Source organism: Capricornis sumatraensis, chromosome 14 (genome assembly GCF_032405125.1).
Source record: "Capricornis sumatraensis isolate serow.1 chromosome 14, serow.2, whole genome shotgun sequence".
Taxonomy (NCBI): Eukaryota; Metazoa; Chordata; class Mammalia; order Artiodactyla; family Bovidae; genus Capricornis; species Capricornis sumatraensis.
Window position 1 is genome coordinate 49335483 of NC_091082.1, and position 16600 is coordinate 49352082.

The window sequence follows — 16600 nt, forward strand, 5'->3', positions numbered from 1 at the left end:
CAAGGTGAAGGTTTGAGGAGCATTGACCTGGGACCCTGGACAAGATCATTTAAGCCTGCCTCAGTTTCCTCACTTGTAAAATGGTGATTATGCCTACTTTAAAAGGTCATATGATAAACGAGATAACGTATGGCCCACGGTTAGCACAGTGCCTGGTACATAGAAGGTGCTTCAGTATTTATCTCCCGCCTTTTGGTTCCACAGTCCACGGGGTCGCAAAGAGTCGGACACGACTGAGCGACTTCACCACCATCTCTCCAGAAGTTTCCATTCTTTTCCAGCTCAAAAACCTCTTCCTTTTGAAACTTGAAACCGTTGCAGTGCTGCTATTGGACGATAGAGGGCACTCTCGACATTGCCATCGCGGAGAACACGGACACCGGGATGCGCAGGCGGTGTCGGTGTCCCGTCCGCCCAGGGGTGGGTGCAGGTGTGCTGCTGCTCGGCTCCTGGGCAGGGGCAGTTCGTCCAGGGCTCGGGACGGAGCGTCCTGGATCTGAGCCTGCAGCCTCAGTCAGCTGGTCCCGCATTTGATCTGCCACCGCTAGTTATAAAAAAACTGCCCGGCTTCTCCAAATCTCCGGAGCCCAGTCCCCAGGCCGGTGCAGAGGCGCCTCGCGCGGGCCGCTAGACATTGATGAAAGACCCCTGGTCGCCGTTGGCGGTTTCGGGCTCCACGCAGCGCCCCTTTCTCCGGGTGACCCTGCGGTTCCGGTGGAATTTGGCGTAGCAGCGCAGCCCTGAGCGAAGAGAGGCAAGGTGGGTCAGACGTGAGACCAGGCAGTCCCCCCTCCCTCTTCCCCCCATCCCCGCCCGGCCTCGCACCGTTTCACTATCACTGCCTTCTTTTTTTCTGCCCTACAACCAATCCATCCCCCGCACAGCAGCCTGAATGGGTTTAAAAAAAAGAATCACAGACGGAGAAGAGTGAACAGATGGAGCACAGGAGATATTTAGGACCACGAAACTATTCTGTACGATACTATCTATAACGGTGGGTACATGTCTAGTCTTTGTCAAAACCCAAGGAATGTGCAACACAAAGAGTGTACACTAATGTAAATTATGGACTTAAGAATGTACCACTATTGGTTCACCAATCTTAGAACGTGTACCACACTAATGTAAGATAACAAGGGAAACTGGGGGGAGGCGTATGAGACTGCTGTATTTTCTGTCTAATCTTCCTGTAAACCTAAAACGACTCTAAAAATAGTCTATTAAAATTATTTTTAAAAGGGATGCAGTGGAGAAGGAAATGGCAACCCGCTCCAGTACTCTTGCCTGGAAAATCCCATGGACGGAGGAGCCTGGTAGGCTACAGTCCATGGGGTCACAAAGAGTCGGACACAACTGAGTGACGACACCTTACACCTTAGAGCTAGGAAGGATTTTGAGATGATCTTGTTTATCCCCTGGGTTGCTGAAGGAAATATCTTCTGTTTTTCTATGCTGGAATCTCTGAAGAACGATATGAAACTTCGCATGTGAAATGTACTTTGTTATATAGCCCCTTCTAGTTAAGAAACTTTGTTTATACCTTATTGAAATCTCTGTTGAGAAGGTTCCAGCAGAAACTCATTTGTAGTTTCTTTATAGGAAGAAAACTAGTTCTGTCAAATGCCTGTTCTGTATTATTCTGGTTATAACACAGGGTAGGCTCAGTAATATGAAAGAGAAATAGGTTATTATTTGTAATTGTAATATTAGGTTGGTGCAAAAATATTTGTACTTTTGCATTGTTGAACTTTGCCTTTTATATTGGCATACATTGTTTAATAAATGTGATTATGTTATACATCAAAAAAAAAAAAAAAAAGGGGATGCAGGACTTCCCTACCATGCAATGGTAAAGATTCTATGTTTCCAATGCAGGGAGCTTGAGTTTGATCCCTGGTCAGGGAACTAAGACCCCACATGCCATGCAGCACAGCAAATAATACTAATAAATAAAAGAGATTTTGATTCTGTCCTTCCCTATAAAACCTCCCGTGGCTCTTCACTGCACTCCAAAGGAGATCTAAACTGCTTCCCCTGGCTTGCAAGACTCTCTGGGGCCTGCCCTGCCCCCTGTCTGCTCTTTTTACCTCCCACTCCTCCTCACTCTAACTCCAGCCACGCCTAGTCTTCGCACTTTTCCTCATACACCCCACCATTTCCAGCCTCAGCGCCTTTGCTGTTCTCACAGCCAGAAATCCCTTCCTGAAGTTCTTGGCATAGCTGCTCCTTCACAGTCCCTTCTCAGAGGAACTCTCCCTGACCACCTTAATTAGAGCAGGCGTGGCCCTCTTGGCCCACCAGTGGGAGGAGTTCCTGCTTGGGCTAAATTATGGCCCATGATAGACATCCCCTGGCATACATGGGTAGGCATGGTTTTCATTTCAGGCCACATCTTCCCGGGACTTCCCTGGTGGTCCAGTGGTTAAGAAGTCATCTTGCAGTTCAAGGGATGTGGGTTTGATCCCTGATTGGGGAACTAAGATTCCACATGCCATGGAGCAACTAAGCTCTCGCCGCAGCTGAGTCTAAGAGCCACAATTAGAGTCCATATGCCACCATGAAGATCATGTGTGCTGCAACTAAGACAGCAATGCAGCCAAAAAAAAAAAAAGGCCATATCCTCCTGATTCAGGGTTGGGGGTTAGAGAAGGAGATGTCAGTGTGGTCAGAGCAATCTCTTCATTTCTGGTTAGGAGTGGCCACAGGGAGAGGGGCCATCACCAGTTTAAGATCTGCTCATGTCACTGTCAAGAGAATACAGAAATTGCTGTGAAGTTTGTGGTTAGGGGTCTAGAACCAACACGTGGATCACTGAGCCTTCAGATGTGTGGCCAGACAAGTGACACTTGGGAGGGGCAGGGGACCATGAATAGGAGTGGATGGTAGCCATAGAAGCCCTTCTGGAACCCTCCAGGCTGGGCCAGACTGCTGGACTTCAGCTCTGGGCCCTGCATCCAACATTTCAGAATTCCTCAGAAGTCCTCAGGACTCTTGGTCCTCATGAGGGTTCCTGGCATCACTTGGATCCCTCTGCTGTAGCATCTGGGCGACAATCTCTTCCTGGACCATCTTTAAGGAGCTGTCATTTCCACTCAATTTCTTTTTTTCCCCAGAGTCTGAGTCTGCAGGGAGGAAATGAGAGTTTTGGCAGGACTGACCAGGATGGGAGGGACCAGGGAAATGAGCAGATGGGGCTTTGGCTGCACGGTTATCTTTTGAAGGCCTGGAAAGCTTCCCCCTCCTAACTGAGGCCCAGGGGAAGAAGGAAGCATGGCTTCCCTGGCAGAGGGCTGCCCACTGAGCATCCAGCAGGGCACCACCTGGGCATGTGCAGCAGTAGGGCCACATCCCCCTCACCTGGGCAGGCTGGACCTGGAGGCCCTGGTGCTAATTCCAGGCTCCCTGGACTGGAGTGCCCTCCAGCCTGCTATGCACCTCAGTCTCCTCCTCCACTAAATGGGCCCCCACCTTGCACACAGGCAACAGAAGGTGGCTTCTCAGCATCTCCACCCCTGCCTGCCTTCATCCCCTCACCTCCTAGCTCGTCCCTGCATCTCCAGTCCTGCCCCGCACAGTCCTGCAGCCAGGGTGAGATGGTATACTCAAAAGTCAGACCAGGTCTCTCCCTTTCTTAAAACCTGCTGAGAGACTTCCCTGATGGCCCAGGGGTTAAGAATCCGCCTTGCAATACAGGAGACATGGGTTTGATCCCTGGTGGGCAAACAAGGATCCCACACATGGCAAAGCACCTAAGACCCAATGCAGCCAAATAATAAATACTAAAAAAAAGAAAAAAAAAAACCTGCCGACATGATAATGTAAATGAAGTCCTGATCCTACCCCCCAGCTTCTCCCACCTCCTCTTGTGCCACCGTGTGGCTGCTGTGTGCCAGGCGCACTCGGACATGCCAGCCTTGCTCCTGTCCGAGGTCCTTGCCTTTGCTCTGTTGCTTGTCTGGGACTCTCCCTTCCTGCCCAACTTCTCATCTTCAGGTGGCTAGTTCTGCTGTCCACTTCTGTCCATCCTTTCTAAAATAACTCCCAGGCCAGCCTGAATTACTGTCTTTGCAGTTCTACTCCTTTTTACAGACATCTAATTATTTGCTTGTGTGTGTGTGTGTGTATGTTAGTTGCTCAGTCGTGTCCGACTCTTTGTGACCCCATGGACTGTAGACTGCCAGGCTCCTCTGTCCAGAGAATTTTCTAGGCAAGGATACTGGAGGGAGTTTGCCATTTCCCTCTCCAGGGGATCTTCCCAAGCCAGGCATTGAACCCGGGTCTCCTGCATTGCAGGCATATGCTTTACCATCTGAGCTACTAGGGAAGCCCAGTTATTTGCTAACTGTCGCTCATCTCATTAGAATGGAATCCATGGGTGGAGAACTTGTTGGCTCTCTTCACCCCTGAATCCCCAATGTCTTAATCAGAACTTGGCGCATAGTAGGCACTCAGGAAATATGTCTTGACCAACTGGACAAATGAATGATTGGACTGAAGCCGCTTTATTGCTTTCACAGCAGATAACTTTTGAGGCTAATGTGAGCAAAAATAGGGCGTGTACCTCAGGACGGTTCACAAAGGGACAAAGGTCAAACCCCTCACCCTAGAGAAGTGAACCTTGGAGGTGGGATGACATCCAGTAATTATTGTGCATTTTCGGTATTTTGTTTGTAAAAGAGTACTTGTCTCTTAGATGTATATATGGAAATATTCACAGGTAAAATATCTAAATTCTTAGGACTTGCTTCAAAATCCTATTGCCAAAAAAGAAAAAAAATCCTATAGCAGCGGGGGGACTGGATGGGGTGGGGACAGCACAGATTGGCCGTGAGTGAGAATTACTGAAACTGGATGATAGGAAATGGGGGTTCTTTATACTATTCCGACGACTTTAATATGTATTTGAAAATTTTCAGAATACACAGTTTAAAATATTTCCCCCACTTTTCTAGCTACAGAGGTTTGCGCAAGTGATTTAACCTTTCTGTGCCTCAGTTTACTTTTGTGTGAAATGGGGAGAATGATAGCTCCCTTCTGAGATGGTTGTGAAGACTAAGGAGCTAACAGGTAGAGTGCTTAGCACAGAGCTGGGTACATCGAGGCACACTTGGGCAGAAGGGCACACACTGCTCCAGGTGGGAGCTCAGAGGAAGTAAAGAGGGGGCCAGCTGGGTAAGAGCCTCCTTCCTTGGGAAAACGCTGGGAAATTCACTCCCCACCCCTTGTTATCACACTTGGAATGTCTCCCCTGGAATAGAATTCTGGTGTGAAAGCACCAGCCTTCTCAAGTTTGATCTTCTTTTAAAAGATACGCTTCTCTCTTCTCCCTTCTATCTCCAGATCATGGGAGATCATACCAGCTTGTATTTCAAGAGGTGAGAAAAGCAACTCTGAGCAACGATGCCAGGAATGGAGACTAAATGAATTCACAGACTGGGAAAGCCCTGAGCAAAGCTGTTCCTGCTAGTGTCTTCAGCCCCCCAGGGATTATCTCACCCCCTTCTCTGCCCACCCCTGCCTCGAGGAGAATGGGAGGTGGCAAGGTTCTCGGTGCCGAGGGAGCCCCCGGCATCTGGCCTCACCTTCCACGCACATGCAGTCGTCAAAGCATTTGTTGTTCAGGCCTCGGTTGTGGGGCGTGCAGAGATGCTCCCGGAGGTCGCAGCAGGTCCCTGCCCACATGGCAAGCACACGCGGTCAGCCGTGCCGAGCAGACCCCCCTGCCACCCCATACACGCTCCCGCTGGACAGGAGATCCATCATCTCCGTGGCGGGGCTGCCCCTGGCCGGGTGGACCATCTGGTGCACAAGCCTCCCAGCCGGAACCACCAACGGATGTCCTGGCTGAGGTCCCCAGAGGGCGGGCGGCTGAGACCCTAGATGCCCCAGATGGGCAATTGATTGATCATGGGAGGAGGAAAGGCGCTGTTGATTCCCCACTGGGTGGAAAGGCTAGGGGGCCGCCAGGTGTGGAGTCAGTGTGAGGCTGGGAGGGGCTGCAGGGATCATGGACGCCAGTGTCCTCTTTTGACAGATGGGGAAACAGAAGCCCCTGAGACACAGCCCCAGGCACGACCTCGCCCACCACAGAGCCAACTCTCAGAGCCACTCAGTTGGCCCAAACTTGAGCCTTTTCTTCCTGCTCTGGGTGGAAAAACTGTTCGGAAGGGAAACAGCTTGTCAGGGAGCTGGTGGTCTGGCTTACACAATGCCAAATGGTTTGGTTGCTGTTTTGTAGAATATTCTGGTTACTGAATTAACAAGAGCCGAGGTGTGCCACTCAAGTCTCCGCCCTTGCAGTCCACTGGGCAGGAAAGCAGTTAGCCGCCAGCCCCCACTGTTAACACCTGCAGGAGCCTCCTGGGCTGATGATGTCACACTGGGCCTGAGCAGAACAGCCCAGGCAGTGACTGGCTGCCAGGGCCTGGCTATTTCTGCCCAGTGGGGGCCTCTTCTAACAGGGAGTCTTTGTTCTGGAGCTGCCCATTGGGCTGGCTGAGATTGTATCAGACTCCTGTCCATTCCTCCCTCCTCCTGCTTTCATTGTTCACAGACCTTATCCCCCACCATCCCCAGAAACCTCCTGCCCTTTTAACTCTATCTCGGTTTCGGCTTCCCAGAAGTCCCGAGTGACCCAGTCGAGGGCCAGTGGTTTAGACCATCCATCCAAACCCCAGGCCCCTGTTCTCAGACTGTATTGATGGGCTCAGCTGCTGAACAGGTCAGGATGTTATCAAAGCACCCACAGGAGCCCAGCAGGGTCACGACAGGATGAAGACAGAATGAAGCCCGACGAGACGTTAGGGAGAAGTCGGGAGAAGGGTCATCCTGACTTAAGGCGGTGTGGGGCAGTGGTTCAGAACCAGCAGACCCAAGTTTGAGCCACTTCCGAGCTCTGTGATCACAGCTGAAACACTTGGCCTCTCTGAGCCTCAATTTCCTTGCCTAAAAATTGGGAATGACAGGGTCCCTCTCTGTCTGGGTTGCTGTGAGAATGCAATAGAATAAAGTATGGCAGCAACTCTCATCAAAGTGATTGTTATTATTTACTACCCCTAAAGGATCCTACTCATGTGTCTGGGAAGACCCACCCACTCCCACCCCCACAACGGTTCCCCCAGTGCCCTGTCTACTGCCTGGAACATGATGCTGGTTTGGTACCTGGCAGACAGTCCTGGTGATGGTCACAGGGCTCCCCTTTAGCCGGTGATGTTTCATTCCCATCACTGGAGAGTTTGCCACGGTGTTTCTCTGGGGGAAACAGGATGTGTGGTCAGAGGCTGAGGCTCATCAGAGCAGTGATGAAGCACTGGATGCCAGGGTCAGAGTGCTCACACCACCACTTCCACAGTGTGGCTTGAGTAAGACATGAAGCCTCTCTGCCTTAGTTTTCTCTTCTCTAAAATGGGATCAGGGGACTTCCCTGGCAGTCCAGTGGTTAAGACTCTGTGCTCCTGATGCAAGAGGCACGGGTTCTATCCCTGGTTGAGGAACTAGGGTCCCATATGCCACAAAGAGTGGACAAAAAGAGTGTGTGTGGAGGGGCTTCCCTAGTGCTTCTCCGGTAGCTCAGATGGTAAAGATTCTGCCTACAATGAAGGAGGCCTGGGTTCGATACCTAGATCGGGAAGTTTGATACCCTGGAGAAGAGAATGGCAATAAACTCCGGTACTCTTGCCTACAGAATTCCTTGGACTGAGGAGTCTGGAGGGTCATGGGGTCCCAAAGAGTCAGACACGACTAAGCTACTAACACACACTCCCTAGTGGTTCAGGGGTAAAGAATCCACCTGCCAAAGTAGGAGACACGGACTCAATCCCTGGGTGAGGAAGACCCCACATGCCTTGGAGCAACTAAACGAGTGTGCTACAACTCCTGAGCCTGTGCTCTAGAGCCTGGGGAGCCACGCCTACTGGAGCCCGCCTGCCCTACGGCCGGTGCTCCCCAACAAGGGAAGCCACCGCAGTGAGCAGTCCCCGCCTCTCAACTACAGAGTAGCCCCCACTCTCTGCAATTAGAGAAAAACCCAGGCAGCAACAAAGACTCAGCCAAAATAAATAAATACAAACAAAATTTTAAAATACTTTTTAAAAAGGCAGAGGGGATCAACAGCAGAACAGACCTGTTTTTATTTTCTTCACGTTAAAGGAGTAGCTAGTTGGAATCCGTCCCGTGTGTGATGAGCACTTAAGAGCAACATGTCTATTTCAGGTATCTGTTCCCTTATAGACTCCATGCCCCTCTCCCCAACTTGGACATCTGTAAGTCAGGCTGGGGTCACCAGGCTCCTATCCCAGGGCATGGTGGGGGAGGGGAGGAGCCCAGCAGGGGCATGGAGGGTTGGGCAGACGTACCTTTCTTCTTTGTGGATGGCCAGACCTCAGGCTTTAAGTCTTCATAGTCAGTCCAGTCGAACAAGGCCATGTCCAGTGTGGGCATCACCTCCCCATCAGGCCTGGGGTGAGCCTGCAGAGGAGGGTGGAGAAGACGGAGCCTGAAGATCCCAAAAGGTGGAAGAAGAAATGTGGGGCCCCAGGATCAGAGGGCAAAGGAGGGGCTCCTGGGCCAGCTCATGGCGTGTTGAACAGCCGGCAATCTCAGCCTGGGGAATTCGAGATGGCCTCCAGGCCTCGGGCTCCAGCAGCTACCTGAGCAGTGTCTTCCTAGAGCAGCTGCCCGCAGGCAGGACAGCACTTACAGGCAGCGGCTGCAGTCCCCAGGCTCTGTGCAGAGGGGGCTGGGGAGGCAGCGTGTCCGCTCAGGAGGAAACCCAGCTGCTCGCTCCCCTGTCCCTTCTCTCCCCTACAGATGTCATGGCATGGCACTCTCCATGGCATGGCACTGTTGAGGCCACGCCCATAGCTCAGTTCTACTCTAGACCCCCCGGCTGCACCCTTTGTGGTTTCCGGGCTGGATCTGTGAACATGGGCATTAATGGCTCAGCGGTAAAGAATCTGCCTGCTGTGCAAGAGCCACAGGAGACCTGGTTCGATCCCTGGGTCAGGAAGATCCCCTGGAGAAGGGCATGGCAACCCACTCCAGTATTCTTGCCTGGAGAACGCCATGGACAGAGGAGCCTGGCAGGCTACAGCCCATAGGGTCACAAAAAGTGGGACATGATTGAAGTGATTGAGCATGCAAGCACGCCATAGGGCTGGATTCTCAACAGATGGGTTTCGGGGAGCCCTTTGATGGCATGGATAACCGTGGGATTTGTTGGAGATGGCTTATCAGGATCTCAAGGGAGTGCAAGACCCAAAAAGAGAATAAGGAAGATCTCCTGCTAAAAAAGTTTTACTTCTTCTACATGAATTATTTTATTGGTCATGTTTAATGATTTTATTTTGAAAAAATGTTCAAAGCCACTGAAGAGGTGCAACGACGCACTTCGTGTTAATTGCAAGAATAAATACCCTTTGTCTAGACTCACCAAGGGGTTTTCCCTGGTGGCTGAGTTGGTAAAGAATTCACCTGCAATGCAGGAGACCTAGGTTCGATCCCTGGGTTAAGATGATCCCTTGGAGAAAGAAATGACAACCCACTCCAGTAGTCTTGCCTGGAAAATCCCATGGACATAGGAGTCTGGTGGGCTACAGTCTGTGGGGTGGCAAAAAGTCAGATACGACTTATGGACTAAACTACCATAGACTCACCAATGGTTGGTGTTTTTGTCACATTTGCTTGCTTGCTCCCTCTCTTTTTAAAGGTCTGAAGCAGATGTATCGAAGTGTTAACTAAAGCTTGTTAATTCTGGATTTGGGGGACATGGTTTTAGACATTGTTATTCTCTGTCCTTTGCGGGGTGTACAAAATTCTTCCCCAAAAGCCTGACTTTTCTAGGTTCAGAAACCAGTGTGCTGAGCTGGCACTTGATTCCTTGGCAATTCCATAGAATGAGCCCCTGGACCACTGCCTGGACAGTGGCAGCACTCCCTGGACAGTGGGCCAGCTGGCCATAGCTGGGCTGGATGGGCATCAGGAGAACTAGCTTCCATCCAGCCTCATGGGCCTGGACCAACTCCCTCCCGCCCCTGTGCCTCAGTTTCCCTAAAGGTACTAGGAGGGGTTTGCATGAGGTCACCCCAAGGACCCTTCCAGCCCCTTACCTGGGGCCACAGGGATGTGACGGGAAGGATCAGGGACTCTTCGGTGGCAGGTGCCTCAAAGGTGGTGAGGTAAAGTATGGTGGGGGCCAGGCTGGTGGAGGATTCCTCCATCGAAGCATCCGGGGACTGGTCTTCTGAGAGCTCCGCCTTCTTCATCAGGGAGCTAGGGCCTCTGACCAAAGCTCGGCCTGAGACAAGGAGCAGGGAACACAGCGACTTTATCTGCTCATCACCCCCTATCAGCCCACAGCAGGACCCGCAGTTTTTGCTGCAAGCTAGGGGGCAGCAGGAATCATAGAACAAGTTATTGGCTCAACCAGCATCCCTGCTGCCCACCCTCCTGGGGAGGGGGCTGGAAACAGGAGGCTGGGGGCATGATAAGGGGGAATGTCTAGGATGAACTTGCAGTGTTGCTGGGGATTCTCCCTCTAAAACAAAATTCCAGCAACTCCAAGTTCGGCTTGATGGAGTGCAGCCAGGGATGTAAGTGCAACGAATGGAAATCAGTAAGATGAACCATGGAAGGTTTCCTGGAGGAGGTGAAGTTTGTAGGATTAACCATGGAAGGCTTCCCGGAGGAGGTGAAGTTTGAGTAGGGGAATAAGGTGATGAGGCTGAGAGGCATTGCAGAGGGGAGAGGCCTTTGAGAAGGCTCGGAAGTGAGAGCTCCCTACGTGGTGATGATGACCCTGCTTGCTGAGCACATGCTGCAGCTGGGACCATGTTGCATGCTGGGTCCTGATTTATAAGCGTTATTTCACCTAACCTTTGCAGGAGCTCTGGAAGGTAGGTACTCTTTCAGTCTCATCTACAGGGAAGGAAACTAAAGCACAAGGAGGTTAGGTGACTTGTCTGAGGGTGCACAGCCAGTGAGTACTGAAATCTGAATTTAAAGCCAGGTCCATCAAATGCAGAATCAATACTTTTAACCACTGATGCCACCTTCCAAGTTACACGGGCATGGGGTAGGATGAGTATGAGGGGGAAAGTGTGCAGGGTTGAGGGGTGGTCAGGAACCAGCTTCCCTGGTGGTTCAGTCGGTAGAGTCTGCCTGCAATGTGGGAGACCAGGGTTCAACCCCTGGGTCAGGAGGTTTCTCTGGAGAAGAAAAAGGCAATCCATTCCAGGATTCTTGCCTGGAAAATTCCATGGACAGAGAAGCCTGTTGGGCTACAGTCCATGGGGTCACAAAGACTAGGACACGACTGAGTGACTAACACATACACGCACACAGGAGCCAGGAGGCGTCAAGAAAAGCTAGAGGGCCCACGCTTATGCTTGCCTCTTTTTCTCAGACAAGAGGTGACTTTAAGGTTGGTTGGGTCCATTGGGGCCACCCCACCCTCCTGAGATGAATCCAGCCTGAGCTCTCGATGGCCACTGTCCCCTCCTCCACTCACTCACTCTTGTGGGAGGGCCCTGTTGGTCCACTGGAGCCAGGACTGGAGCTGGGCTGGGTTGAGTCCATGCAGGGTGTATGCCTTCCAGTTTGGCATCAAGGATGTTACCACCCTCACACCAGCCTGACACATGATCCCCAGGGGTGGGAGGCTGAGAATCTAAGCTGGGCCCCCCTCTTCTGACTGTGTTCTGTCCACCTGAGGGGTTTCAGTGGGCCTGGCAGGGAAACAAGCCTCAGTTGTTTGCAGGAGAAAAGGGGGCTGGAGGCTCCATCACCCACTTCCTGCAGAAGCCCGCCCCCATCTATGCCTGCAGCTCTTGGCCCGCCCCTAGAGGCAGTCTTGTCACACAAAGAGACTCGAAGCTGAGGCTGCCTGCCTGGGCTCTCACCAGGGGAGACTGGGGAGGGGTCAGCTGGGTGGAGATGCTGAAACATGTTTCGGGGAGTCTGGAGCTCACAGGGGATTTGGGAACGTGAAAGGAACATGAAGGAAGGTAAGGAGGCTGGACTATTGAGTCTCTTGGACAGCAAGGAGATCAAACCCAGTCAATCCTAAAGGAAATCAACCCTGAATATTCATTGGAAGGACTGATGCTGAAGCTGAAGCTCCGATTCTTTGGCCACCTGATGCAAAGACCCTGATACTGGGAAAAATTGAGGGCAAGAGGAGAAGGGGATGATAGAGGATGAGATGGTTGGATGACATCACTAGCTCAATGGACATGAGTTTGAGCAGGCTCTGGGAGATAGTGAAGGACAGGAAGCCTGGCATGCTGCAGTCCATGGGGTCACAAAGAGTCGGACACGACTGAGTGACTGAGCAACAACAACAAAGAAGGATGGGGAGGAAACTCCATCAACAAACAGGGCAGAGGCAGGAGAAATAAGGACGTGACCGCTCTCCTTGGGTAAGCCATGTCCAGGTCAGAGGACATGGATGGATTCAGCATCAAGAGAAAGTTGAGAATTAACTATTGAATAGAAACAACCACTGCTGCGGCCCCTGCCAAATGGCAGACACTGTTCTAGGTACTCCAGATAGCAAAATTTCTCTGAGTCTACCATAAGGATAGAGGGGGTCTTGCCTTTACTTTGCAGAAACCAAGGCACAGGAAGGTGACGTGCCAGGAGGTCATGGAGCCAGAATATGAATTGGGGCAAATCTGTCTTCAGAGTCTAAGCTCTTGGGCTCTGCTCTGTGTTTCAGCACTGATTAAGTGATGTGCTTGGGGGGCACCGAATTGTCCCATCTCTGCTTAGGACTTACAATAGGATGGATTTAGGTCAGACACAAGGTAGAACTGCCTGAATCAGGAGGATGATCTATGGATAAGACTGAGCTTCTATGGCCACATATTCTTCTCTTCCTCCCCTGCTCCACCCTGACCCCAGCCTTTCCCAGCACCTCTTCTCACCAGATCCCTCTGAATCTAGTGAGACCCCTCTCTTCCTCTGAGGGTCCACTACCTGCCCTCATTGGGGCATCCAGTTGTCCTCCCAGGAAGCTCCTGCCATTGACCCCACCTCCAGCCTCCATGTCTGTCACCTGAAGTCCATCCCCTTGGTCATTTGGGTCTGATCCCCTTCCCCTACTGCCCCCCTCCCCCCATTGTAGGGCCCCACCCCCTCGCAGACCTCCAGCTACCTCTGTGCAGCCTCAACCTCTCCTTCCGTCTCTTGTGCTCCCTGCCTCGTTTCTTCACCCTCTCTGACCCTGGAGCCCGGCTCTCCTTCTCGGGGTAGGGCCGAGTCAGCCCCCGGAGCAGACCTTTGTCCTGCAGCAGGCCTGCAGGACTTGGCCCATGCAGCAGCCCCTCTGCCCCTGGGAGCCTGGAGGCCTGCCTGGTGGCAGTGACCACAGCCCCATCCTGGGTCCAGCCAGGTGTGCCTGGGCCCTGCTCTTTCTTGCCGAGGCCCCGCCGACGGTGGTGGCTGGCCTGAGGCATCCACAGTGCTGGTCCCGAGAGGTCGATGTGATTCTCCGGGAGGATCTGAGCAGAGCTTCCGGGTCCCAGGGAACCTGCCAGGCTCAGCTCCAAGAGCAGGAGGAGGGCGAGGAGCAGCATGGGGGCAGCGTGGGTGGTGGGCCCAGCTGAGGGCTTCTTCCTGCAAGAAAAGTAGGACCATGAGGGGGCAGCTCTGCAGCCCTCCTCCTCCACATCCACAGTCCTCTCATTCACACTCTTCTTTTATAAGTTGCTTACTTACATTTATTTTTATTTATTTATCTGTTAGCCATGCCGCAAGGCATACGGGATCTTAGTTTCCCAACCAGGGATCGAACCCATGCCCCCTGCAATGGAAGCACGCAGTCTTAACCACTGGACCACCAGGGCCGTCCCCCCCTAACTCACACTGTTATAGTGCAGTCTGTTTCAACAGGGATGGAGGGGGACTTTGATCTTCCCCCCACCCAGGGTACATTTGGCAACATCTGGAAGCATTTTAGGTAGCCCAAACTAGGCAGCACTACCGACTTTACTGGGTGGAGGCCAGGGATGCTGCTAAACACCCTGCAATGCACAGGACTGTCCCGGCCCAGAAAGACCACAGTGCTGAAGCTGAGAATCCCTGAGTTTCAGTAGTTTTAAGAAACACCCAGGTTCCAGTCTAGATTCCTTTCTTCTGTGCAAACCTCTGCCTTGGGCTAAGATCCCAGGAATGAGCTGAGTCCCTCCAAGCTCAGAAATAGGCTTATAGTCCCAGAGACTTGACTCAAAGCCTAAAATCAAACAAATGAATAAAAGCATTTGAGCACATGCTGTAAAGAAAGAATCGTGTTCTGCGCTTGGTGTGCGTTTCTATCACTTGGTCCTTTTGTCGACTCTCTGAAGTGGCGCCTATTATTTTCTGAAGTGGAAATTAAGGCTCAGAGAGGGTGAGTCACATGGAGTAAGTGACATTTAGTCATTGCTAAGCCTGTGCCCTGAGCCCCCACGTACTGTTCCCAGACAGCCCAGCCTTGCCTTCTCTCTTCCTCCAAGTTCCAGGCAGGTTCTGACAGGGCCGGAACTGTCCCTCCTGGAGCCAGGGGCCGGGAGGTGCTTTGGAGGCTGGACTCTGACCCTGCAGGGTGGGGTGAACTACCTCTGACCTCCCCTGGGGACAGCCTGTTCTTCTGCACTGGAAGTGGGGGCATCTCATGGGACCTCACTGCTCCCCTTTTTGCACTGGGGAAAGAGTCAAAATTCCTGAATGTTCCAGAAGAACTTGGAGCTAAGGCTCAGGAGAAGTGTGGCTGGGGGACAGTGGGGATGTCCCTTCCCCTCCCCAACAGTCTTCCCTTCTCCCCTCGACCCCACCAGCCTCACCACATCCCAGGCGAGTTGGGCACCAGGTTAGCTGGGCTGATTGAATTTTTACGGCCTCCTCGGGGTGCCTGCATATTCCATTAAGCTCGCAAAGGTGCTTACACAACCATTTCCTTGTGATTTGTAGCCTTGTAATTGCCCAGGGCTGAGGAAAGGTTGGTGGCCTGGGAACCTTGGCCAGCAGCTCTCCCTCCAGCCCCCTCAGTTCCTGCAGCCGCTGCCACAGCCATCCCATCCCAGGTTCACCGTTAGCTAACCCCAAGTGAGGGGCCCTTGAAGCGGGCGGGGAGGGCAGGCTGACCTGCTTGGGGAGGAGTCGGGGGGGAAGCAGAGGGAAACAGCTCCTCCCCAACCTTGCCTGGTCACTGGCCTCCCTTCCTTCCCTTCGTTCCCGCCTGGCATGTCCTAGTCCCCGGGGAGGCTTGGGCCCTGGCCTCCACCGCCCTAGGCTCTGCCCTGCCAGCCTCACCCCTAGCCTTTCCATAATGAGAGCCCTGGAGGCCGGCGCTCAGACGGGCCTGCACTCCAGAGGCAGCCAGGTGGGAGGAGGAGGGGCCCTTTGAGGAGCTTGTCAGTCAAGCATTGTTCTGCTCCAGGGGACCCTTCAAACCCTATTTCCAAGCCTCAGGCAGATGCCAGGCTGCATTTACCAGACTCCACCTTCCTCTCCCTGTGGCTGAAGGAGGTGGAGCCTGTGTTGGATGCTGTCCACCACCCAGCCCCCACTTCTGTCCTGCGGGGACATCACATGGACAGCCTGGGAGAAACCCACAGAGCGCCTCCATCGACAGGGAACCTTTGGGACACTGGAATCCCTCCATCTTGAGGGTAGAGAGGGGCAAGGTGCGTTACCCAAACAGTGCAGGCAAGAGACCAGATGAGTCTTGGCAGAGGGGTGAGGAGTGAGCAGCCCCATGTCGTGTAGGGGCAGCTTGCTGTCCTTGTGGACACACATGAGGCCAACCAATGACTCAGAACTGGCCTCTGAGCTCAGTGACCAGCCCTGGCACTAGTTCCAGAGGACACCATCTCCCCCGCAGAGCCAGGAGCTGAAGCCCAGCCCTACCCCAACCTTAGACAACCCCCTGCATCACGACCCTATCCACACTTGCCATCTCTCCCAATGAAGTCCTGATACCAAGTCCTTGCTGGTGACCATGGGTCTGTTCACTGTACCCAGGAACCCCAACTTCAGTGCCATCTTTGTTCCCTGCCGCTTTGCACCCCACAAATCACGTATGGGGCCAACCTGAAGCAGGAAAGGGAGGATTTCAGCATGCGGGCCATCCCCTTCTTCAGACTTTTATCAGTACCATCCTGCCCCTGGCCCCAGCCCATACTGCTGCCAAGCTACTCTGATCTTGCTTACAACTGTCCCCTGGCTCCCAGTTCCCTTCCCATTTAACCACAGACTCCTCACCCTGGCACTCAAGATCTTGTGTAACATGACCCCAGCCTAATTGTGCAGCCCTGCCTCCTATTTCTTCCCCATCACAGCCAATAGAGATTATTTCCTGGGCCTCAAACACCGCCACCCCAAATCTTTCTTGTCTCTCTACTCTCGCTCATGCTACTCTAAGGAAATCCTTCCTGTCCTCTGGGACTTGTCCCAAATGTCCCCTCTGACAGAAAGCCTTCTCTAGTTCCCCACTGAGATAAAGTTCCCTCCTCAGGGATGCCACACAGCTCTGCCCAGAACATTTCCTGCTGGACCAATCAGACCCCCAACTAGACAGGAAGTTCTGTCCCCCTTTTCCCTCTGTTTCTGTCACATTTACAAG

The 16600-nt window shown here is 52.7% G+C and overlaps 1 protein-coding gene across 1 annotated transcript; it reads right to left on the bottom strand.

Moving 5' to 3' along the window:
* Positions 1–627: 627 nt before the first annotated feature.
* DRAXIN (dorsal inhibitory axon guidance protein) lies at positions 628–13595 on the bottom strand. The gene is made up of 6 exons (XM_068985585.1): positions 13154–13595; positions 10107–10294; positions 8355–8466; positions 7162–7251; positions 5583–5672; positions 628–740 (listed from the first exon to the last, which is right to left on the bottom strand). The coding sequence occupies exons 1-6, from the start codon at positions 13572–13574 to the stop codon at positions 628–630; spliced, it is 1014 nt and encodes a 337-aa protein (XP_068841686.1). The 5' UTR covers positions 13575–13595.
* Between the last annotated feature and the right edge of the window lie 3005 nt (positions 13596–16600).